Source organism: Durio zibethinus, chromosome 6 (assembly GCF_047325235.1).
Source record: "Durio zibethinus cultivar Kanyao isolate XHJ-2024 chromosome 6, ASM4732523v1, whole genome shotgun sequence".
Lineage (NCBI taxonomy): Eukaryota > Viridiplantae > Streptophyta > Magnoliopsida > Malvales > Malvaceae > Durio > Durio zibethinus.
This window is the reverse complement of record NC_143167.1, coordinates 9,377,785-9,402,143: the sequence shown is the minus strand read 5'-3', so window position 1 is coordinate 9,402,143 and position 24,359 is coordinate 9,377,785. Positions and strand designations below refer to the sequence as shown.

The 24,359-nt window shown below is 31.7% G+C and overlaps 1 protein-coding gene across 1 annotated transcript; it reads left to right on the top strand.

The window, feature by feature from the left end:
- Positions 1–17,637: 17,637 nt before the first annotated feature.
- LOC111285055 (dicarboxylate transporter 1, chloroplastic-like) lies at positions 17,638–24,103 on the top strand. Its single transcript, XM_022874277.2, has 3 exons — positions 17,638–18,965; positions 22,685–22,906; positions 23,455–24,103. The coding sequence occupies exons 1-3, from the start codon at positions 17,865–17,867 to the stop codon at positions 23,815–23,817; spliced, it is 1,686 nt and encodes a 561-aa protein (XP_022730012.2). The 5' UTR covers positions 17,638–17,864; the 3' UTR covers positions 23,818–24,103.
- Positions 24,104–24,359: the final 256 nt, after the last annotated feature.

Here is a 24,359-nt window from a genome sequence, read left to right as displayed (position 1 = left end):
AATTTTTAAGAATCTTTGCTCGGACTTACTAAAATCCCATCATCGAAAATTTCATTTGCATTTAAAGTTATGTAATGCAAACAATAAAGTAGAATTTGTACATGAAAAATATAATTACTATGTTTTAATCTTCTTTAATTATTTCACAATTACCACTAAATTTTTTTAAAAGAACAAAGTAAACAAAATCTTTTATTGAAAATTTTTTTAAATACCCCGATACTTTGATGAATTTTTTTAGATGAATTTTCTCACCTAAAGATTTCTCAGGAATCTCTACTTGGACTTCCTTATAATCTCATCCTCGAAAATTTCATTCACTTTTTCCTTTCTTACTTAATTAATTTTATTTTTTTATTTTTTAAATCTCATTTTTAAACTGTAATTATACCAATTTCTTTACTAAAAGAGTCATTACACATTATTATTAATATCTAAAGTAGAAAAATGAAAATCTTTTGTATTGAATTTTTTTAAATACTTCATTACTTTGGTAGTAATTTTAAAAAAATATCTTCACCTAGAGATTTTAAGGAATCACTACTAAGATTTCTTTAAAATCTCATCATCGAAAATTTCATTATCATCATCATTATTATCATTACTATTATTATTATGTTTGGCATAAATCTCAGCATAAAAAAAATTGTTCTAAAAATAAATTGGAACACAACATTGTAGATTACATAAAGATTAAATAGGCATAAAGATCCATCCATATAAGATATATATATATATATAAAATTTAAATTATAACTGAGCTTTAACAATATAAAGGAGATGTGTCATATTTATACGATACATATAATTTATGCATGACAACCGACCTTATGGGAACAAGTAGATTTTCAGCATATTGTAGCTCTTGTATATAATAGAAACTCTAATAACACTTAGGATTCCTTATCACCTAGCTTGAAACGAATGCTACCACTTTGCAACTTTCTTAAGAACCTTATATTGAAAATTTTCTAAAAATATTTCAATATTCTAACAATATTGAAAGGAACCATCTCACTTAAAGAATTTTTAAGAATCACTATTCGGAGTTTTCAAAAATCCTATTTTCAATGGTTCATATTTTTTTTTCATAAAATATGATATCTATAATTTTAAAAACAAATAGTATTTTTCAAAACTCATTTTTATGCAATTTAAAAAAAAAAGAGAAAACTTTATTGAAAATTAATCTAAATACTTTAATACATTGGTAGTATTTTAGATAAGTTTTCTTACTTAAAGATTCTTAAAGAATCACTACTCATATTTTTTTAGGATCTTATCCTCAGAAATTTTCATTTTTTTTTAGTTACTAGAAGTCATGTAATAATATAATTATCTATAAATACACTTATTTCCAAAAAACACATTCTTATTTATTAAGAAAAACTGTTCAAATTAAAGAAAATAATTAAGAAATAGAAATTTCACGTATTGAAAAGAAACTTCTAAATATTCCAATACTTTAACAATTTTTAGAAGACTTTTCTCACCTAAAAAATTCTCAGGAATATCTACTCGGACTTCCTAAAATCCAATCATAAAAAATTTCATTTACATTTAAAATTATGTAATGCAACTAATAAAGTACAATATGTACATGAAAAATATATATTACTATCTTTTAATCTTTAATTATTTTGTAATTACCACTAAGAATTTTTTTTAAAAAAGAACAAAGTAAACAAAATTTTTTATTGAAAATTTCTCTAGATACCTAATACATTGGTAGTATTTTAGATAAATTTTCTCATCTAGGAATTTCTTAGGAATCTCTATTCAAACTTCCTTAAAATCCTATCCTCGAAAATTTCATTTACTTTTTCCTTTCTTACTTAATTACTTTTATTTTTATTGTTATTTTTTTAAATCTAATTTTTAAACGTTAATTATACCAAATTCATTACTAAAAGATTCATTACACATTATTATTAATATCTAAAATAGAAAATAAAATATTTTTTATTGAATTTTTTTTAAATACTCCATTACTTTGATAGTACTTTTAGAAAAATATCATCACTTAGAGATATTAAGAAATCACTACTCAGATTTCCTTAAAATCTCATCATAAAAAATTTCATTATCATCATCATTATTATCATTACTATTATTATTATGTAATGCATAAATCTCAATATAAAAAAATTGTTCTAAAAATAAATTGGAACACAACATTGTAGATTACATAAATATTACAATAGGCATAAAGATCCATCCACAAAAAGATATATATAAAATTATAATTATAATGAAGCTTTAACAATAAAAAAAAGATGTGTCTATATTTATATGATACATATAAATTATGCATGACAACCGACCTTATGGGAATGAGTAGATTATCAGTATCTTGCAGCTCTTGTATATAACAAGAACTCTAATAACACCTGGGATTCCTTATCACCTAGCTTGAAACCAATACTACCATTTTGTAACTTTCTACTTTCATCTAAAGTAAAAAAATAAGAAGATTGAGTTCTGACAATCCCTAAAGCTGCATAGCTTACTATCCATGTTTTAGAGGCTTATTTTATTACACATTCTAGTCTAGTTTTTAAGCACTCTGGTTTTTAGTTCCTAGGCTTTTTGATTTTTTTAAAATTTTATAGCAAAACATGAGAACACAAAGGATGTAATGCCTATCTTGTACCTGCGAAGGAAAACTATACAACCTAAACTATTAATGATCTCTATACCAAGGAAGAAGAAAAAAAGGCTATCATTCAAAATCCCCTACAATAGTCCTTTGGACCACACTATGTTTGAAACATTTTCCTTTATGAAACAAGGTTACAAACATATTGAGTGTTGCAAGCACCAACATTTATGAATCTAATGGGATACATGCAAAAGCAAAAAAAATGGTGAGTATAAAAGTTTTCTTCAACTTCCCTAAGTTTTTATTTACTACAACAAAAAATAGAAAACATGCATTTTCATACCATAAGCGTTCAAAGCTTCATGAGCAGTAAAACAATGTAATCGATTTCATAAAGAATAATTTTTCCTTCTTCCTTTCTTTTTGTTATTCATGAGCAATAAAAAGAAAGCCAGCAAATTGGTAAAAAAAAAGTTTCAAGCCTTCAATAATGTGTTGTGTAGAAAGCCAAAAAAGAAACATAGGAATGACAAAACTACAATTTTCCTTAAACAAGAAAAATAATAAAAATGAACAGAACAACACCAAATACACATAAAACAAGATAAACGAGATGAAAGAAAATAACAAGAAACAAGCATCCAATGGAATATAAGCATATGGAGTTATCTTCTTGTTTCTTCTTTTTTTTTCCTCTCTTTTTTGTTTATTCATTTGGATCTTTTTTCTTTCCCCTTAGTAGCCACTCAAGATCTTCACTTTTGTTTCTAACCTCCTTGCAATCTCCCTTCTTTTCAACAAAATTCTTTCTAGCTTTTCTCAAGAGCCCCTTTTTGGCAACTTCTTTCCTTCTCTCTTTTGGTAACTTCTTCTTTTTTCTCTTTTTTTTTTTTAACAGTTTTTTTCCTCTAATTTTTTTATGTGCCTCTTTTTTTTTTTTAACTCATTTTTTCAACTGTTTCCTTTCTCATCTTTTTTTTTATGTCCCTTTCCTCTCTACCAGCTTCTTGTTTTTTCCTTGGCCTACCTCATTTCTCAGCTTTTCAAGAGTTAGTCCCCTAAAAAAATCTCATTTGGATGAATATAAACGCTTGGATGAAATCTGATCAAAGAGTCAAAGCTTCTTTTTTTTTTAAAGAAACACCTTTAGCCATTAGATCAAGATCAATAAAAGATCCAATGGTCTACATTATTCACTATAAAGGTTGAATTTTTATATCCTCAAAACTCGTGAAAAGACTATTTTACCCATAGTGTAAAATTTTTTATATTTGAGCCATTTTCTTAGAAATCAATATTTTCGTGCTCATTTTTTGGGATTTTAAAACACCAAAAAACATGAAATATTATAAAATTAAAATCTAGAAAGTTTCATGAAAATTCGAGCTTGAAAATGTCAAATTATGAAAATACCCTTATAGAGGTATTTTAGTAATTTCACATTTTTAAGGTACTGCTATGATTTCAAATATACCAAAAATCATAAAATATTATGAAATTAAGATCTGAAAAGTTTCATGAAAATCTGAGTTCAGAAAGGCCAAATTATGAAAATACCCTTATATGGGTATTTTGGTAATATCACACATTTTGAGGTACTGCTATGATTTCAAATACATCAAAAATCATGAAATATTATGAAATTAAGATATGAAAAGTTTCAAAAAAATTAGAGTTCGGGAAGATCAAATTATGAAAATACACCTTAAAGGGCATTTTAGTAATTTTGTATTTCTTCCAGTGCAAAAAATTTTTAGCGTTTTTTAAAAAATTACCAAATTTAATTTTAAACCTCATTAATTTGAATTAGATTGTAAACTTTGAAGATTGACTCTAGTTCTATTTATTTTGACTAAATTTTATGTAATTTTGGTTAGATTAACTTTAAGGTTTATTCGTTTCATTTATTCTTTATTTCTCATGCATCCACATAGAAATGTATCATCCATATAAATCATATGCGAAAGAGTTTGACAGTAACCATACGGATCTCCAATTGTTTCATTCTTCACCCGGAGGACATGGATAAACAAGAGGTTTATCTTTCTGAATGGTTGTTGCTGTTTCTCCCATCATATAGATATAGAGTTCAAAAAAAGCTTCTTTCATATTTAACATAGGTTCCGTTTATGTGGCCTCCAACAGATTAGGGTGGATATATTCGCCTGAATGAAATGTATCATAAAGGTAAAGGCCCTTAAGCCACGTCAATCTCTTTTCTTTCCTTTCAGCCATGGCTCTTTTTTTTTCTATTACAGTGACTTTAAATCCCAATCCAAATGTTTTTTTTATTTTCAAATACTCTTGGCGGCTACTTGATTTCTTGTAAATTCCTTCCAAGTCTGTATCTAACATGCCATCCTTTACGTAGTGTTTGTTTGATAACCATCCTAGTTGCACTTGATATGCATGGAGTGTGCACTTTTGACCCCTCATTTACATAAGTTGCATTAATAAATTCAAAAGGTCTAAAAAAGCACTTTAATGTCTCATCTGTAGCTTTCACATGTAAGGTAGTCATGGACTTAGTTACCAACAAATAATCTTTTTCAAAAACACTAATTAGTTGATCATCAACTATAAATTTTACTTTCTGATGTAAAGATGATGGGACAGCTTTTGCCATATGAATCCATGTTTGTCTCAGAAGACAACTATAAGATGGTGAAATGTCCATAACTTGGAATTCTATAGTGAAAGTGCATGATCTTATTTGCATTGGTATTTTAATTTCCCCTAATACTTTTGTTCGAGAGCCATCGAAAGCCTTTATTACCATATGGCTGGTCTTTATATGTGATACATCAATGGGTAATTTTGTTAATGTGAGCATGGGTATAACATTAATTGAAGAGCCATTGTCCATAAGAATCGTAGCTATGATATAGCTTTTGCACATAGTAGTGATATGAATGACCTTGGTACTACTTCGTCTTTTAGGTGAGATTTTATAATCATTAAAAGTTATGAAATTCAGAGCCATAATACTCTCCACATTATGGTTAACATTCTTAATAGAGATATTACAATCCACATGTGCTTGATTCAACATTCTTAGTAGGGTATTTTGATGCAGTTTGGAATTCAATAATAACAACAATAAAGAAATTTAAGCAGGCATCATGTTCAACTACTCTACTATGCTGTATTCACTATATTTGATCAACTTTAATAACTCACATACTTCTTTTTTAGTGGTAGGTTCTTTATATTATGCATCTTGATCCACTACAAAATAAGTCTTATCCTATTTTCCTAACAACTTTTTTTTTCTTTTCGAGTCTTCTCTATCATTTCAAGAGTATAACATTTCTCACTACTCGTTATTCTACCTACCCAAGTTATATTTGCAATACTGTTCATATTTGGGTCATTTGTAACCTGACAATTATTTGATTCTTATGCCGTGACATTATAATCATACTTTTACGGCATTACCCTATTACTCTAATAAGGGAATAAGCTAGGGACTCAAATTGTTATAGGTTTTATAGGAAAAGAAATGGGTTGTTCTTTCATCAATCTTGGTTTTGGTTGTAAAAGATAGTTGTTGGTTTAGGCATAAACTAAGGAAACATACTTTTCAAAGATCCTTTTTCTGCTTCATTCATCAAAGTTTGCCCTTGCTCCCCACTTGGTTTTTCATTATAATAAAATGTAACTAGTTTAAGCATAAACTTAAAGGGCATACTCCCTAAAAACCCTCATTCTATTGTATTTATTATATTTTGATCATCCTTTTCATTAAACTCTACCAAGGATGAATCCATCATTATTCACAGCACTTGGTGAAACACACCACAATTTTGAATTGAGTGTCCTACCATATTCATGACATAGATACATGCTTGGGCTGGATCATAATCTTTCTAATAAATCACTTGTTTTGAAGAAATTAGGTGAAACATATCGACTTTGACCAAGTTTTTAAACACTTGCCCAACAAGGTTTTAACTTCATCAATACTTCTCTTAACACGCCTTACCAAACTGCTATCTATTGCTTTGATCATTGGCCCAGCGTAGTTTGGTAAAAGATTTTCATTAACATTTGGATTCCTATTGGTGTCAAAATTTATGTATCTTTTCTTGATCAAGTGCTGCACTTTATACTTAAGAGCTGTGTAATTTTTTATGGAATGACTCATAACCCCATCATGATAATCACACCGAGCATTTGGATCATACCATCTAGGGTATAGAGGCTTCAATGGTTTTATAGGGTAAGGTGCAATGACATGGTTTACTACTAATTAAGGGAATAAATTAGTGTAAGACATAGGAATGAAATAAAGGGGAGTTTTCTCTTGAGTGGCCTTTGGACCTCTAAGATTTTTTGTCAAACTATTTGTTTGAATAACAAGTTGGGTTGCGGGTGCAGGAGCGTAAATAGGCATGTGAGGGCAAAAGCATTGTGGGAATCTTAATGGTGGTATCAATTAATATGGGTATAGACCTTAGGAAATGTTATGTGTCATGGGGTAATAAGATGGGTAGGTTGGGTAAGGGCTATGGGATAAATTTTTTGGGTGGTTGATTCCCATAGGCTACAACATATACCTCTCTATCTTTTTTCTTATGTGGCATTACTTTCTTGGAACCAAAAGCATAACCTATCTCAGTCTTACCACTCTTGATGACATTTTCTATCATTTCACTAAAAATATTCATATCCATAAAATTTTTCATTACATTGCCAACAAGTTTATCATAATACGATGCCTTAAGAGAATTAACGAAAAGTATCATTGTCCCCTTTTAGTAAAATACGGCTATACTTAAGCAGTAAGATCCCTCCATTTAAGGGTATATTCCTTAAAAGTTTCATTAACTCTCTTTTTTATATTTTACAGTGACAACCTATTAGAGGCCATGTCTAATATATGCTTGTATTGGTCAAGAAAAGCTTTAGCGAGGCTTTTTCAAGATTATGTGCGACTCCTATCCAGTTTGACATACCATCTAGCTACAGACCCAATGAGGCTGTCCTGAAAATAGTGGATCAAAAACTTATCATTATCACTGTGACCTATCATCTTACGATAGAACATTATGGGATGGGTCAATGGGCATTTAGTTTCATCATACTTTTCAAAATCAAGAGTTTTAAACTTTAGTGGAATTACTAGATCCAGGACCAAACTAAGGTCATTTGCATCAATATCGCCAAAGATATCTCTTCTATCAATGGCTTTTAACGTCTCTTCTAGCAAGTCATGCTTGTTTTGAATTTTTTTTCTCTTAACTCAAACATGCCTTTTAATTTATCTTGCTCCCTAAGATCATTTAAATAGAGAACAAAAACTGGATTAACTGGATTACATCCTAGATTATGCTTGAATTACACTTGATTTGGTTGTTGTTTAACTAGTAAGTTCACATTCACGAATGGATGAGGTTGTCTACCCATATGCGATGGATACATTAGTTAAGGAGCTCAACCGTAGGTGGTATATACCAAGGTGGGTAAAATGGCTTTTCTCTAACATTGTTATTTTCTTGAGATCGATTTTCCTCTCTTATAGTAGAGGCTCAGCAACACCTCTCCCTTTGGCCATTCCTCCCATTAACTCCCTCAACTCTATCATTTGTTTTTGTATCTCTTCTTACATTTCAATCATCCATTCTTGCATAACTTTTTAAATTTTTTCCATTCTCTCTATCATGGCTACCTACTCATTTTTCATAATTCTAACTTGTAACCGTATATTTACAAGTGACGAGCAGACCGATTTCAAACTTTCAATGGTTAAGCTATCTTTAAACCTTCTATTACCACAATTTGAAAAATTAGGATGCCATATTATTTAAGTGAAAATAAATATTTTTTATTTTAATTTTGAAAACATTATTTTAATAAGGTAAAATATTGAGAAAAATATGTAAAATGTATGCATGAATGCATTGAAAGGTATTTACTCTAAGACATATCTCAAACATTAGAACTTTTCATTGATTCTAACAAGTTTCTAATTACAAAGAGTCTATCATTTTAGCATTGTAGCCATAGAAATATTTAATTTGCTCATGGTGATCTTTGGCTTCAACTAGAAAGTTCAACAAACATTGCCCATAACTTTCAATTGTGTTGATTTCTCATATTAAAGCTTTTACTCTCTTGACCATCTCTCTTGTTTTCCTTATTGCTTTGCAAATTTGACCAACCAGATGTTTTATGTATTGTTGCCTTCCTAAGCTCTCTACCTTTCACTTCATACAAGCAACCACTTTAAGATCACAAGTGTATCTCCAATCTTCTTCTCTATTTTGCAATTCTTTGGTGATTGTGGAAATATGGTCTTTATGGTTTTATAATTGTTGTTCCATTTTTTGGATTACTTAGTGTTTTTTTTTTTCATTCTATGCCTTTAATTTTACATTTTTTTTGACATTCTATCAATCTTGCTGAAGCTGTTGAATACAAACCTTCCCACTCTTATTGTTCTCAAGAAATCTTGATGGCTTTTTCCTTATTGTCCTTGGCTTTGTCCTTCCAACATTGCATTTCTTATTGAAGCTTAATCAATAAGCTCTTTTTGCTGCCTAAAACCAAATCTAGTGCATTTTCCCTCTTTTAATTAGGTTTGTATTTTTTTGTTTTCTTGATGCAAATCTTTTAGATCATTTTGGGCTACATCCCAATCTTGCATTACCTTTTTGAGTCTACTTTCCCAAGCTTTTGCTCATATTTCAGTTGTCCCATCTCTTTTTAAAATCTCAAATTTTCTTTTCTCAATTTATGTTTTTCTACTTCAAGTTTTTGCTTAATAAGCTTAACTTCTGACAATGGTTTTTTTGCCCACAGATTCACTTGTTGAAATAAAAAATCATCTAGAGGGAGAATAATATCTCTAGAATACTTTGTTTTCCAAATCAAGTAATTAAGGTTGACTTTGTCAAAAGTAGGTCATAATCTTAGCCTCTGAGCCTTCTTTGATACTTGAACTGGTTGTTTCATTATTCTTGATGAGCTCATTTCTCCATAAACAATTTTTACTAAGTTAAGTCCATGCGTGATAGGGACAAATTTCTTCGCACCGCCTTAATACCATTAGTGAAGCGTAACTTATCACTCCCCACAATCCTAAAAGTACTACCCATTGATTATCTCCATTTCGATATAACATTGGCACATGAGGCATCTATGTTGCCATCCATTTGACTTGATCACTAGTAAGCCTTCGAAATAATGGTATCCACTCTTATTTAAATTTCAATATTGGCCACTGAGTCTCACAAAATTCTTTAACTAAGGCTATATTTCGAAGATAAAGCTAAAAAAAAAGTAACTTTCTTGCATTTGAAATGGCTTTTTATCTAGACAAATAGTAACTGTGCTCTTCCTGTGAAACGTCTTTATTTTCAATCCTAAAAGTACTACCCATTGATTATCTCCATTTCGATATAACATTGGCACATGAGGCATCTATGTTGCCATCCATTTGACTTGATCACTAGTAAGCCTTCGAAATAATGGTATCCACTCTTATTTAAATTTCAATATTGGCCACTGAGTCTCACAAAATTCTTTAACTAAGGCTATATTTCGAAGATAAAGCTAAAAAAAAGTAACTTTCTTGCATTTGAAATGGCTTTTTATCTAGACAAATAGTAACTGTGCTCTTCCTGTGAAACGTCTTTATTTTCAATGACAAAAGTTCAATGACCTGATTGTCTCAACTAGGATGGCTGAAATGGGATTAATCGCCTGAATTTTGATTTGTCGAATAAATCAACTACTACCAATTCAATATATCCCAAAGTTCTTAGAAAGATCACCATATCGTAAATTGCTAGGGTGAACACTGCCATGCCTTGATCATCTTCTAAATGTCCTAAGATGAAATCACGAAAGAAATGCCAAGGTAAGCCAACACATTTACCTTTGTCTTTAAATAAAACATCTATATCTTCTACCTGTATTCCCATCAATTTAGCTATCTTCTTAAGGTATCATGACTTTGGTTTTCTAACATGTATCTTATTAGGAAATTACAATTCCAATCCTACCAAAACTAAATATTCCTCAATGGTCAGTGCCAAATCCACTTCATTAAATATGAAACATCTGTATGATGAGTCCTAAAATTGAGCAGCTGCTCGAATCAAATGATCTTCAATCACTACTAAAATAAAAGATGTAATCTGCCCATATTTTTTATAAAATTTTTCTTTCCTAGCTTCACCCATCTAATTTTGTATGGTAGCCAAATCTTTCAAACTATTCTAGATAAGACTCAAATGCACTTTTTCTGGTAACCTCAACATGAAACCAATTGGTAAACAATCTCTTTCCCTTTAATGAGTTCTTTTAGACTATTTATGCACCTTATTATATGATTCACATAAAGCAATTACTGAGACAGAACAGATCTGTAATACTGTGGGATCCATGAAAAAGAACTTTACTGAAAGATGTCTCAAAGCAAATACCTCACTATGTTATTCTGTCATGTCAATATAATTTATGTAAAAAAAACACAAAAGGAAAAAAAAAACAAGTCGTTAGTACAAAAAGAGAGAAAATAAAAATAAAAGCTTGAAAAATTAGAAATGAAAGGAAAATTTTTTTCTTAGAAAAGGAAATAAGACAAAGATCTTATTGTATTTTTTTTTTTGGAAAAATCAAAACAAATATGAATGCCTATATTTATGGTTTTTTTTAACTTCAACATAAATGTTCCCTTTTTTATTCTATTTCATGGAGACGGTCTACAAAAAGGATGGCTATGGCTCTACCTCAAGGCGACTTTTATGATTTACTATATGCTAGGTCTAAATTGATTTGCATCTAAAGGTAACTAAATTGTTCCTCACTGGCTTCCACTATAGACTAACAAATCACCCTGATCCTCACCTATTACAGGCTAAAAAAAAAAAAAAAGAGTTCAATTTGAGTAAGAATCTTTTGCTTGCCATTACGAAGGTTATCACCTCACGATTTCCCTTTTATTATTATCGTTGCTATTATTATTATTATTGTTATTGTTGTGGTTGTTGTTAAAAAGAATCAAGAAATTATGGTTAAATACCAATTAAGATCATTAAAACAAAATTAAAGATAGCACATTATTAATTTTTGGCCTAACTCCTTAAAAAAAATAACGTCTCTAGTGAAGTCGTCCAACTATTGTAATAGTTTTGGGGACTGTTAGATGATTTTGAAACAAAAGATGATGTCGCCACCAATCTTTTTTGGCTAGATGTGATTGATCATCAATTAAAACTTATCTTTTTAATAAAATTTTAAAATTAATTAAAATTTATTAAAAAGATAATTTTTTGATCTGAGAAAAAATAGTTTGTGTTCGAGAGTCAGTTATATGTAGGAAATGATTAGCACCCCAACAATGCTCGTTTAAAACGATATTAATTAATTATGTGTTATTTTTTTAATATTAATTAAAATGGTTTTAATTTTGGTATTTAAAAATTATTTTTTCTATTTTCTTTAAAAACATATTTTTATTTTTTTTAGTAAGCTTGAAAAATAAATAAGAACCTTATATTAAAAATTTTTGAAAAATATTCTAATATTCTGACAACGTTAAAAAGAACCATCTCAACTAAGAAATTTTTAAGAATAACTACTTGGAGTTATCAAAAATTCTATCATTGGTAGTTCATATTTAATTTCATAAAATATGATATCTATAATTTTAAAAACAAATAGTACTTTTCAAAATTCATTTCTATGCCATTTTAAAAAATGAGAATTCTTTATCAAAAATTAATCTAAATACTTTAATACATTGATAGTATTTTAAATGAGTTTTCTTACCTAAAGATTCTTAAGGAATCATTGCTCGGATTTCTTTAGGAGCTTATCCTCGAAGATTTTTTTTTTAAAGTTACTAAAAGTCATGTAATAATATAATTATTTACAAATATATTTATTTCCAAAAAAACAAATTCTTATTTATTAAGAAAAATTATTCAAATTAAAGAAAATAATTAAGAAATAGAAATTTCTTGTATTGAAAAGAAACTTCTAAATATTTCAATACTTTAGTAATTTTTAAAAGACTTTTCTCACCTAAAGAATTCTTGAGAATCTTTACTTAGACTTCCCAAAATCCAATCATAGAAAATTTCATTTGCATTTAAAATTATGTTATGCAAATAAGAAAGTAGAATATGTACATGAAAAATATATATTACTATGTTTTAATCTTTTTTAATTATTTCATAATTACCATTAAGAATTTTTTTTTAAAAAGAACAAAGTAAACAAAATCTTTTATTGAAAATTTCTCTAGATACCTGATACTTTGGTGGTATTTTAGACAAATTTTCTCACCTACAGATTTCTTAGGAATCTCTACTTGAACTTCCTTAAAATCCCATCCTCAAAAATTTCATTCACTTTTTCCTTTCTTACTTAATAAATTTTATTTTTTTTTTATTTTTTTAAATCAAAATTTTAAATTTTAATTATACCAATTTCATTACTAAAATAGTCATTACACATTATTATTAACATCTAAAATAGAAAATGAAAATCTTTTTTATTGAATATTTTTCTAAATACTTCATTATTTTGGTAATATTTTTTAAAAAATAACCTAACATAGAGATCTTAAGAAATCACTACTCATATTTTTTTAAAATCTCATCATCAAAAATTTCATTATCATCATCATTATTATCATTACTATTATTATTATGTTCGGCATAAATCTTAGCATAAAAAAATTATTCTAAAAATAAATTGGAAGACAACATTGTATATTACATAAAGATTACAATAGGCATAAAGATCCATCCACAAAAAGATATATATAAAATTTAAATTATAATTGAGCGTTAACAATAAAAGGGAGATGTGTCTATATTTATATGATACATATAAATTATGCATGACAACTGACCTTATGGGAACGAGTAGATTTTCAACATCTTGCAACTCTTATATGTAACAGGAACTCTAATAACACTTAGGATTCCTTATCACCTAGCTTGAAACGAATGCTACCATTTTGCAACTTTCTACTTTCATCTAAAGTAAAAAACATAAGACAATGGAGTTTTAACAATCCCTAAAGCTACATGGCTAACTATACATGTTTTCGAGGCTTATTTTATTACACATTTTAGTCTAGTTTTTAAGCACTTTGGTTTTTAGTTCCTAGGCTTTCTATTTTTTTTTTTAATTTTACAGCAAAATATGAGAACATAAAAGATGTAACACCTAGCTTGTACCTGTGAAGGACAAGTATACAACCTAAACTATTAATGATCTCCAGCCTATGGAAGAAGAAAAAAGGCTATCATTCGAAATCCCTTACAACAGTCCCTTGGACCACACGATGTTTGAAACATTTTCCTTCATGAAATAAGTTTACAAACATATTGAATGCTGTAAGCACCAAAATTTATGAAGCTAACAAGATACATGCAGAAGTAAAAAAATGGTGAGCATAAAAGTTTTCTTCAACTTCCCTAAGTTTTTATTTACTACAAAAAAAAAGCATTTTTATACCATAAGTTTTCAAAGCTTCATAAGCAATAAAATGACATAACCGATTTCATGAAAAATAATTTTTCATTCTTTCTTCTTTTTGTTATTCATGAGCAATAAAAAGAAAGCCAGCAAACTGGTAAAAAAAAAGGTTTCAAGCTTCCAATAATGTGTTGTGCAAAAAGCCAAATAACAAACATGGAAATGACAAAACTACAAGTTTCCTTAAACAAGCAAAGTAATAAACATGAACAAAACAACACCAAATACACACAAAATAAGATAAATAAGATAAAGGAAAATAACAAGAAACAAGCATCCAATAGAATATAAGCATATGGAGTTACCTTCCTATTTCTTTTTTTTTTCCTTTGTCTTTTTTGTTTGTTATTTGGATCTTTTTTCTTTCCTTTTAATAGCTGCCTAAGACCTTCATTTTTATTTCTAACCTCCTTACAAGCTCTCTCTTTTTCAACAAACTTCTCTTTAGCTTTTTTCAAGAGCCCCCTTTCGACAACTTCTTTCCTTCACCCTTTCGGTAGCTTCCTCATTTTTTTCTCTCTCTCTCTTATTGTTTAGCAATTTTTTTCCTTTCATTTTTTTATATGCCTCTCTTCTTTTTTTTTAGCTCATCCTCTCTTTTTTTTAATCGTTTCCTTTTTTTTTCTTTTTTCATGTCCCTCTTCTCTCTAACAACTTTTCCTTTTTTCTTTGATTGACCTTCATTTCCTAGCTTTTCAAGAGTCAGTCTCTAAAAAAAATCTCATTTTGGATGAATATAAACCCTTGGATGAAATCTTATCCAAGGATCAACGTTTTTTTTTTTTTTAAGGAAATACATTTGGCCATTGCATCAAGATTAATAAAAGATCCAATGGTCCACATTATTCATTGCAAATGTTGGATTTTTATATCTTCTAAACCCATAAAAAGATCATTTTACCCCTAGTACAAAATTTTTTGTATTTAAGCCATTTTCTTAGAAATCAATGTTTTCATACTCATTTTTAAGATTTTAAAATAACAAAAATCATGAAATATTATAAAATTGAGATCTATAAAGTTTCATAAAAATTTGAGCTTAGGAAGATCAAATTATGAAAATACTCTTATAGGGGTATTTTAGTAATTTTATATTTTTGAGGTACTGCTATGATTTTAAATGCACCAAAAATCTTAAAATATTATGAAATTAAGATCTAAAAAATTTCATGAAAATTCGAGCTCATGATGACTAAATTACAAAAATACTTTTATAAGGTTATTTTGATAATTTCACATATTTTGAGGTACTGTTGTGATTTCAAATATACCAAAAATTATAAAATATTATGAAATTAAGATCTAAAAAATTTTATGAAAATCTGAGTTTGGAAAGGCTAAATTACAAAAATACTTTTTAAGGGCATTTTATTATTTTTATACTTTTCCCAATGCAAAAAATTTTTAATGTTTTTTAAAAATTCACAAATTTAATTTTAAACCACATTAATTCTAATTAGATTGTGAATTTTGAAGATTGACCCCCGGTTTTATTTATTTTAACTAAATTTTATGCAATTTTGACTATAATTGACTTTGGAATTTATTCGTTTCATTTATTCTTTATTTCACATTCATTTACGTGAAAAGATATCATCCATATAAATTTCATGTAAAAGAGTTTGATAGTAACCATACGGGTCTCTTTTTATTTTGTTTATTATAAGTTTAAATCTCGATGCATTTTATGGACTCTTAAATAAGCCTTTTTATGGGCTTCAAATAAGTTTAATTCAACCATGCTAAAATATTTCGGACAAAATTTGATATCTACATAATGACTTCTTTTTCTTGCCCTTAATAAGATGTGATATGGTGTTAGAAGTGCAATGGCTGAGGACATTGGGGCCAATTCTATGGGATTTCACCAATCTTATTATGCAATTCGGCATGTGAAGCTATTGGTATAATTAACAGGGGTTGGTAGCTAATAGAGTTCAAGTAGCTATAAAGAAGCAATTGGCTAAGATGAACTTAGTCAATGATAGTACTTGCTTTCTGATGTTTATAGGAGTGAAGCTTCAACTATATAGACAAACTTCTGTTGTTAATAGATCTAGTCTCAAACTTGCTGCTAGATACTTTGGTCCTTGCAAAGTATTAGCAAGGGATGGTCTAGTGGCTTACAAGTTGGAACTACCACCCATTGCTCGCGTCCATCCAATGTTCCATGTATCACAATTGAAGAAGTATCTAGGTAAGGAGCCAACTCTTAGCAAAGGAACCTATTGCAATTCTGGATCGACAAATGATTAAGAAGAAATGAAGTGCACTGATAGAAAATATTTTCCAGAGGATACTGTGTAAGTTGTAACAAAAATTTCTTCTGTTCAATCCTTGGGGACAAGGATTGCCTTCAGGAGGGGTGCACTATTGTGGCCTAGAAAATATTGGAGTTAGGTTTAGGAGTTATTAATAGTAGAGTCCAGTATTTTGGAAGAAGTATTTTAATTACCAGTTAAAGATGGTTGTTTTGTGCTAATTCCAGGATTAGCTACTGAATTTGTTATGGGATGCTGACTCAACGTCAATTATGCGTATATAGAGGGGAGTGAGCAACTATTGTAATTCATTTTGAAATCTACAAAAAAGAATTCAAGAATTCACTTTTTTTTTCTTTCTTCTTTTTTCTATATCTTTTAAATTGTAGATTTTTCTCATTTTCCATTTTTTATCTCATTTCTCAAAAATAAAAAAAAATTTAAAAAATTTTTCTCAAATCAAATAGAATCTAAATTTTTTATCTCATTTTTGAATACATCACTAAAATCTTAAAAAACTTTAAAAATCATGTAATAAAAACCAAACATAAAAATTACATTAGCAAAAAAAAAGATTTATAAAATAAATGTTATTTTTTCTCAAACCAAAACGCGTCCAAAGACGAAAGTTCACAAGTTTCAAATCGGATAGCAATAGTTGATATCTTCTGTCCTTTTGCAGGCTCAAAATTCTGATCATTCGCACTTGAAAAGAGTCGAAATCAGAACAGAACTCAACTCACTCGTTAAGTGCAACTGCCTGACCAAAAATAAAACTCTGCCTCTGGGGGACCACGTGTCCCCTTCACCCCCTTAGCCCCTCCCTTCCTGCTGCTGGTCTCCTCTTTTGCTTCTGCATTGAAATTTAATGTTCCGCATCAGTCTCAGCGCACGTCATTTCTGTGGCTTTTGTTCCGCCACACGCCGGGCTTTCAGCGTAACCTCGTCATTTCGCTACTCCCTTCCGAAAAACACATTTCTGGTCTCATAACTCCCACTTTCTCTTGTCAGTCAGTCACCTTCCTGCCCCTCACCAAAAACAGAAAACAACCCCTTTACGGATCTCGCTCTCAGAACACCATGCCCAGTCACACTCCGCCACGTAGAATTCCTGTCTTTCCATTGGTCCACCTCGATCCCACACCTCCCACGTCACCAAAAAGCTTGACTTTTTCCAGTGACACCACGACACGCGGACGATATCGAATACAGACAAAAACCTGGGGTCGATGGCCAAACCCAACAAAAGCTTAGACGGAAATTTCAACCCCTGAAATCAAAAGACGACACTCTCAAAGCTCACGTTCCTTTTTCTCTTATTAAGTTCCCATCTTAAAAGCCAACCGTATATTCCAAACCTCTCATCCACCGTTTGATCAAAATCGAACGGCCAGTGTTACCCTATTCCTGCTTTTCTTCTATAAATATAAAACCCGCCTTTATTTACTTCCCCTTCTATCATTTCTTCCTCTCATCCACCGTCGACGCCACCGTATTAAATGGCGTCCGTCGCCTTCACCTCCTCCTGCTCCCTAGGCTTCTCACGTATTAAATCTCGTTCTCCTCCTTCCAGATCGGGTCCGAACCCGGTCTTTTCCCATCCGCTTCTCTCAAACTCCACTTCAAACAATTCGAGCTTCATTAAACCTTTAAGTCTCACTCTCACTCCAATCATTCTAAATAAAAGCATCCCAACAAATCCCCGGGAATTAACTGTCAAAGCGGCGGCATCAACTCCAGCGGCCGTAACTCCGCCGTTGCAGCAACCATGGCAAGGTGCAGCATTAAAGCCATTAATGGCGTCCATTGCTACAGGTGTCATCCTCTGGTTCCTTCCCGTCCCATCCGGAGTCTCCCGTAACGCCTGGCAACTACTTTCCATATTCCTCGCCACGATCGTTGGCATCATCACTCAACCGTTACCACTCGGCGCCGTGGCTCTACTCGGACTCGGCGCTTCCGTCCTCACCAAAACCTTAACTTTCTCCGCTGCCTTCTCCGCCTTTGGCGATCCTATTCCTTGGCTCATCGCTTTGGCCTTCTTTTTCGCTCGCGGTTTCATCAAGACCGGACTTGGTAACAGAATCGCTTACCAATTCGTTTCCCTATTTGGATCGTCCTCTCTAGGTTTAGGCTACGGCTTAGTCTTCAGCGAAGCTTTATTAGCGCCGGCAATTCCGTCCGTGTCCGCACGCTCCGGAGGAATTTTCCTCCCATTAGTGAAATCTCTCTGCGTCGCGTGTGGAAGCAACGCTGGTGACGGAACGGAGAACAAATTAGGATCCTGGTTAATGCTGACGTGTTTCCAAACTTCCGTTATTTCTTCTTCGATGTTTTTAACGGCAATGGCGGCGAATCCATTAAGTGCTAATTTAGCTTTCAGTACGATTAAACAGCAGATTGGATGGACGGATTGGGCTAAGGCGGCAATCGTGCCAGGTTTAGTTTCGTTGCTTGTTGTGCCATTGCTTTTGTATGTTATTTATCCGCCAACGGTGAAGAGTAGTCCCGACGCCCCAAAGCTTGCTAAGGAGAAGCTGGAGAAGATGGGACCGATGTCCAAGAATGAGATTATTATGGCTGGGACTCTGCTTCTAACGGTATAATAATAACATTAATACTCGACTAATCATTTTTTTAATCATTTGATTGGTTATGAATTATGATTATGAATGTTTTAATTATGCCTATATAACTACGAAAGTATGTCTTGCGGCAATGGCAATCTATCAAGTGGAAATGTTGCACTGGAAAATAATTGGTAGTGGTCACGATGGTGGCCACATTTTAGTTGGAGAGGCTCTCCATTTTGTGCTACCATTTAAGGAAGTTAATCTGGTTTAATTGTCACTGACTCACAGTAGATGATGAATTTTAAGCTCTGTTAATTGTGGTAATTATTTTGCTGAAGTCTACAGAATAGTAGTTGAGTTTGACCTTATGATAGTGGCACACGTCTTTGTTGCTGGCTACTTTGTCTTTCCTTGAAGATCTGCCCTTAGCAAGTAATTTGCTAGATTACTTTTAGTGTGGTGTGAGAGAGATGCCATACAAATTAGGATTTTCAGGGAAAATGTAAATTTTGCATTAGGATTTTGGGTTTGACAATCTGAACTTGTAATAGAGACTCTCATCTAGAGGTTGGAAAGGAATTGAAGGAAAAGGTCTATTTCTTTTTTATAAAAGATATTGTTGTGGTTTATAAGTGTATATCTTTTTAGCACACCTTGGTACCCAAACTGAAATGAATTTTGCATCTCCAGTCTGTTCACGTGGTTATATATTTTGCTCTGCTTCAGTATTTGCATTTACTTCAGTTGTTACATTAATTTTTGTTGTGTTAGTATGAAATCCAGGAATGACTAGTTGTTAGCATTGCGTAGAGTGTTGATATTTGGTTAGAACTTCAAAATGTGAAAGTGCATTTTCGCTCTTTATATATTTTTTTCTAAAGGTGGAAGTGCATGGGACATTTTATTAGAAGAAAAAGGTCTTCAGAGACTTTTTCCATTGCATTATAATGTTCGCAAGCCTTCCTTATGTACATTCTCTAGGAAGACAAGATAGAGGGTTTAATTGAGGTGGATATATGCATAATCATGTGATTGCTTTATTCACGATGCTTTGTTGCACCTTTAAAATAGGTGAGATTGTAGGTCTAGTGTAGGAGTTTGATGGGACAGTGCACTTTTTGTGGCAATTTTCTTAGAATTTACTTTATCTCAGGCTTTTAAGCATCAATAAGGATATGAGATACAGCTATGATCTTTTAGAGATGCACTGTTATGCTAATTCTTGAAAAGTAGGGCAAACTAATGGCAGCTTTACACTTTTAAAATAAAGTAAATACTTATATTATTCCCTATATTTTATTAATATTTGATATATTCTGTTGTTGAAAGTTTGCTACAGATTGATTTGATAAGTATTCCATATCTCTAAATCACCAAGAGTTCAACACATGGTTGTTACAGTTATAAAAATACCTCCAACCATTGTAATAGAGTTTGAAAAGTGAATTTCTCTAAATTCATCAGATGCATATAGGGAATTTGGATGAGGATTATAATGATTTAGTTGTTTTTTCCCCTTAGGAGTAATCATGCTACACCCTCTTGGAGAGTTTTTCTTGATTGATCTCTTCTTTGTGGTTAGGGGTGTAAATGATACATTATTACTCGCAAGCTACTCGAGTTCGATTCGAAGAAAACTCAAATTCGGTTCGATTATTATCGAGTCGAGCTCGAGCTCGAGTAGCTCGACTTATCGATCGAGCCGAATTCGAATATTCTTATATCTGACTCGAATAGCTCGCGAGCCTAATCGAGCTTTTATATTTAAATATATTTTTATTATTTTAATTAATAAAATATTTCGAGTCCGAGTTCAAGTTCGAGTTCAAGCATAAATAATCGAACTCTTGTCGAGTATACGAATCGAGTTTATTTTTACATTTAATCGAGCGAGCTCGAGTAGCTCGAATTCGATCACGAATCGAGCTCGAGCTTGAAAAATAAAACTCGATCGAGCTCGAGCTCGAGCTTCTCACTATTCGGCTCGACTCGACTCGATTACACCCCTATTTGTGGTGTTTAAAAAACATGATCGATATTGATTCAAAAGGTTATAAAACGTGGTGACAGTTAGGTGTTTCACTTGAAGGCTTCTTTTGTATTTTTTTTCCCCTTTAATCTGCTGGCAATGATGTTTTCTTATTGAATCTGCCTGCCGGGGCTCAAGATTCCTTTGTAATCAGTTTTTGATGATTGACTCTGGTGGAAGATCAACATGGATTTGTTGCCAGTCAATGTGACTTTGGAAGTGAACTTTTGAATTAATATAATTTTAGAGTTAGGGTTAGATATATACCTTAAAATTCTAATAATAAATACCTTAAGAGTCTAATAATTAGGTTAGGTTATGGATGGGCCTAGAGAGGAGAGACTTCTTCATAATCTTGCTTCTAAGATACTTCTTAACAAGTAATTTGGTCAAACATAGAATGTGTCATGCCATTTTTTCTTTGTTAATGATTGTCAAATAAAATAATCCTGATAGCAATTGGTTGAGGGCGCCCTCATAAACTTGTAAAAATCTAGACAATTATTGTGCTTTCTTATGATCTTAACCTTGCAGACTTTGGTAATTAATATGGAATACTTCTAAAATCTGTTAGCTATATGTAGAATCTTGAGGAAAAACTGCAAGCTGTCAGGTTTCCTTTTGCCATTTTAATTGTTAGCTATGTTGGCCTCAAAGGTTTTCATATTTTATTTCAAGCACAATGTATGTGATAGGATTCAAGTAGGATGGGTGAGGTAGCGAAGTGTGTCGGGTATGTTGTATAAACGCAACATGTCTTTAAAGTTAAAGGTAAAGTTGTATAAAACAATTATAAGGCCTACATTGGTATATGGGACTGAGTGTTGGGCCATTAGGAAACAACATGAGAAGAAAATGAGAGTGGCTAAGATGAGGATGCTTAGATGGATGTGTGGTAAGACTAGAATAGACAAAATAAGAAATGAAGATATTCGAGGAAAATTAGGGTAGTCCAAATTGAGGAAAAGACAAGAGAGAGCCGTTTGAGATGGTTTGAACATGAGAAACGTAGGCTTTTATTTGTACCAATTTGAAGAAATGGGCTTTTGGATTTGGAAAAGACTAAAACTTCTAGAGGTAGATCATGAAATACGTGAATGCAAGTAATAAGAAATGATATGAGGGTTAAGGAAGTAGATGAAAAAGTTGTTTTTGATAGAAATAAGTGGCGCAAGAAGATTCAAAACTATGACCTAATATGATTTTTTTTTTTTTCACCTTTCATATAGCCGATCCCAAAGTTATGGGATATAAGGCTTAGTTTGTTGTTGTTCTTGTTGTATTTCAAGTGCTTCTTATTAGCTTGATTCATACCTCAACAATATCAAGGTTGTGATTGCATTGCAGAAAGCGGTGCTGCAATTCCATTAGTTGGAAATGAATCATGCATGTGATAGAACCTATAGGTGCCTTGTTTTTATTGATTTGAATCCTTGATCCTGGTATACAGCTAGAAGAATTACTGAAATATGACTAGGTTTCTGTATTTTATTCAATTTTTATATTCCCCATCTATATTGATTGCTCTCAACTGATTAATAAGAAGTTTAATGCTGTTTTTGGTTGTAGTACTTTGTGCTGTCATTTGATGAAATGGTTTAATGTGCATATGGAGGCCTGAATAGCAGGAGGTTCTACTGATGTATGTAAAAATACATGCGAGAGCTTGTATATTCCAATATCATGAGTCTTCTCATATCTTCTTCTGTTGCGTTAGGTGGGGCTCTGGATTTTTGGAGGGATGTTAAGTGTGGATGCTGTTACTGCTGCCATTCTTGGGTTATCTGTCCTACTTGTGACTGGGGTAGTCACATGGAAGGAGTGTCTAGCTGAATCAGTTGCATGGGATACACTTACATGGTTCGCTGCACTCATTGCTATGGCTGGATATTTGAACAAATATGGTCTCATCTCATGGTTTAGTGAAACTGTTGTTAAGGTTTGTCCTGTTTTCCTTTTAGTTTATTTTCTCTCTGCAATGTCGCAACTACCATATTCTACATGCAGTGCTTTACTTTTTCCAGAAAATACTTGTCATGACGTCATTTTTCCCTCAACAGGAAAAAAAAAAGGAAAACTGTAGGCAATTTTTATCTTTGTCTTAAATAATGCCAAATATCAAAATACTTACGTTTTAGATTGTGATATATATAGTCTAGTTTGATTCTCTCTCTCTCTAGTTCATTTGTCTTGTTCTATTAATATTTAATCATACTACTTTGACATGTCTTTGAGTCTCATTTAAAAATGCCCCAGTTGTTATTTTTGCTTTAAGGCTAAGTAAGCATTGTTTTGATATTGCCATGTCCAATATTTCTGCTTTGGCGATCATACCAGGTACCTTTTGCTTAAGGGTTGTAACCAAGAGGTCTAACGTAAATTAAAATTCACGTCTGTTAGATGTATGCATAATTGGGTTTAGGATAACGCTTAAATGAATTGACATTTTGGAATTACCTTAATATCTGTGATCTACTCTTTTTACAGGTTGTTGGTGGATTAGGTCTTTCATGGCAATTATCATTTGGCATTCTGGTTCTTCTCTATTTCTACTCACATTACTTCTTTGCCAGTGGAGCTGCTCATATTGGTGCCATGTTTACAGCCTTCTTGTCTGTGGCTAGTGCTTTGGGCACTCCACCATATTTGGGAGCCCTTGTTCTCTCATTCGTCTCCAACCTTATGGGTGGCATTACCCATTATGGCATTGGATCTGCCCCCGTTTTCTATGGAGCTGGCTATGTCCCTCTGGCCAAATGGTGGGGTTACGGTTTCCTGATATCTGTTATCAATATTATTATATGGCTTGGAGTGGGAGGCATCTGGTGGAAGGCTATCGGCTTGTGGTAAAGCGGGCAGCCATAAAATCTGCAGACAGAGCTTAGAATTTCCCTGATTTTTATTGTCCTGTTCACAATTTCTTCTTCACTTCCGAAGCAGGTTAAAATTTGTCTTTGATTCTTTACCTCGCAAATAATCTTGTGGTGGGATTTAGGTGGTATGGTTGGAAAACAATACATTTGAGTTTGAGATCTTCTACTTGGAGCATAAATTAGATACCATCTTTTACCACAAATTTTGGCTATGGCATATTTTCCGGCATTTATAAGAGATTATTGACAGGATTATTATTTAATACTTGCATTTTGTGAGATTTTAACAGCGAAATTTTGGTTTATGATTATGGGACGAGGTGGTGCCAAGGAAAAGCATATTTCTTTTTTGGTTGAAGCTTCTATATACTGGTCTGTTTCTATGAAATGCTGCTTGGGTTCTTGTGTTATAAATGCAGTTCATTTTGAATAAAACTCTATTGGAATTCTATACTTTCATCATCTTTTGAGAACGGAAAAGGATTTGTGCACCTCCGTTGAATGTATGTCTTCCTCCCT

Bases quoted from the DNA above. Each gene is read 5' to 3' on its own strand.
- LOC111285055 (XM_022874277.2), top strand. From the start codon at position 17,865: ATGGCGTCCGTCGCCTTCACCTCCTCCTGCTCCCTAGGCTTCTCACGT. The intron at 18,966-22,684 runs GTATAATAATAA...CTGTTGCGTTAG, and splicing joins CTGGGACTCTGCTTCTAACG to GTGGGGCTCTGGATTTTTGG. The intron at 22,907-23,454 runs GTTTGTCCTGTT...CTCTTTTTACAG, and splicing joins TTAGTGAAACTGTTGTTAAG to GTTGTTGGTGGATTAGGTCT.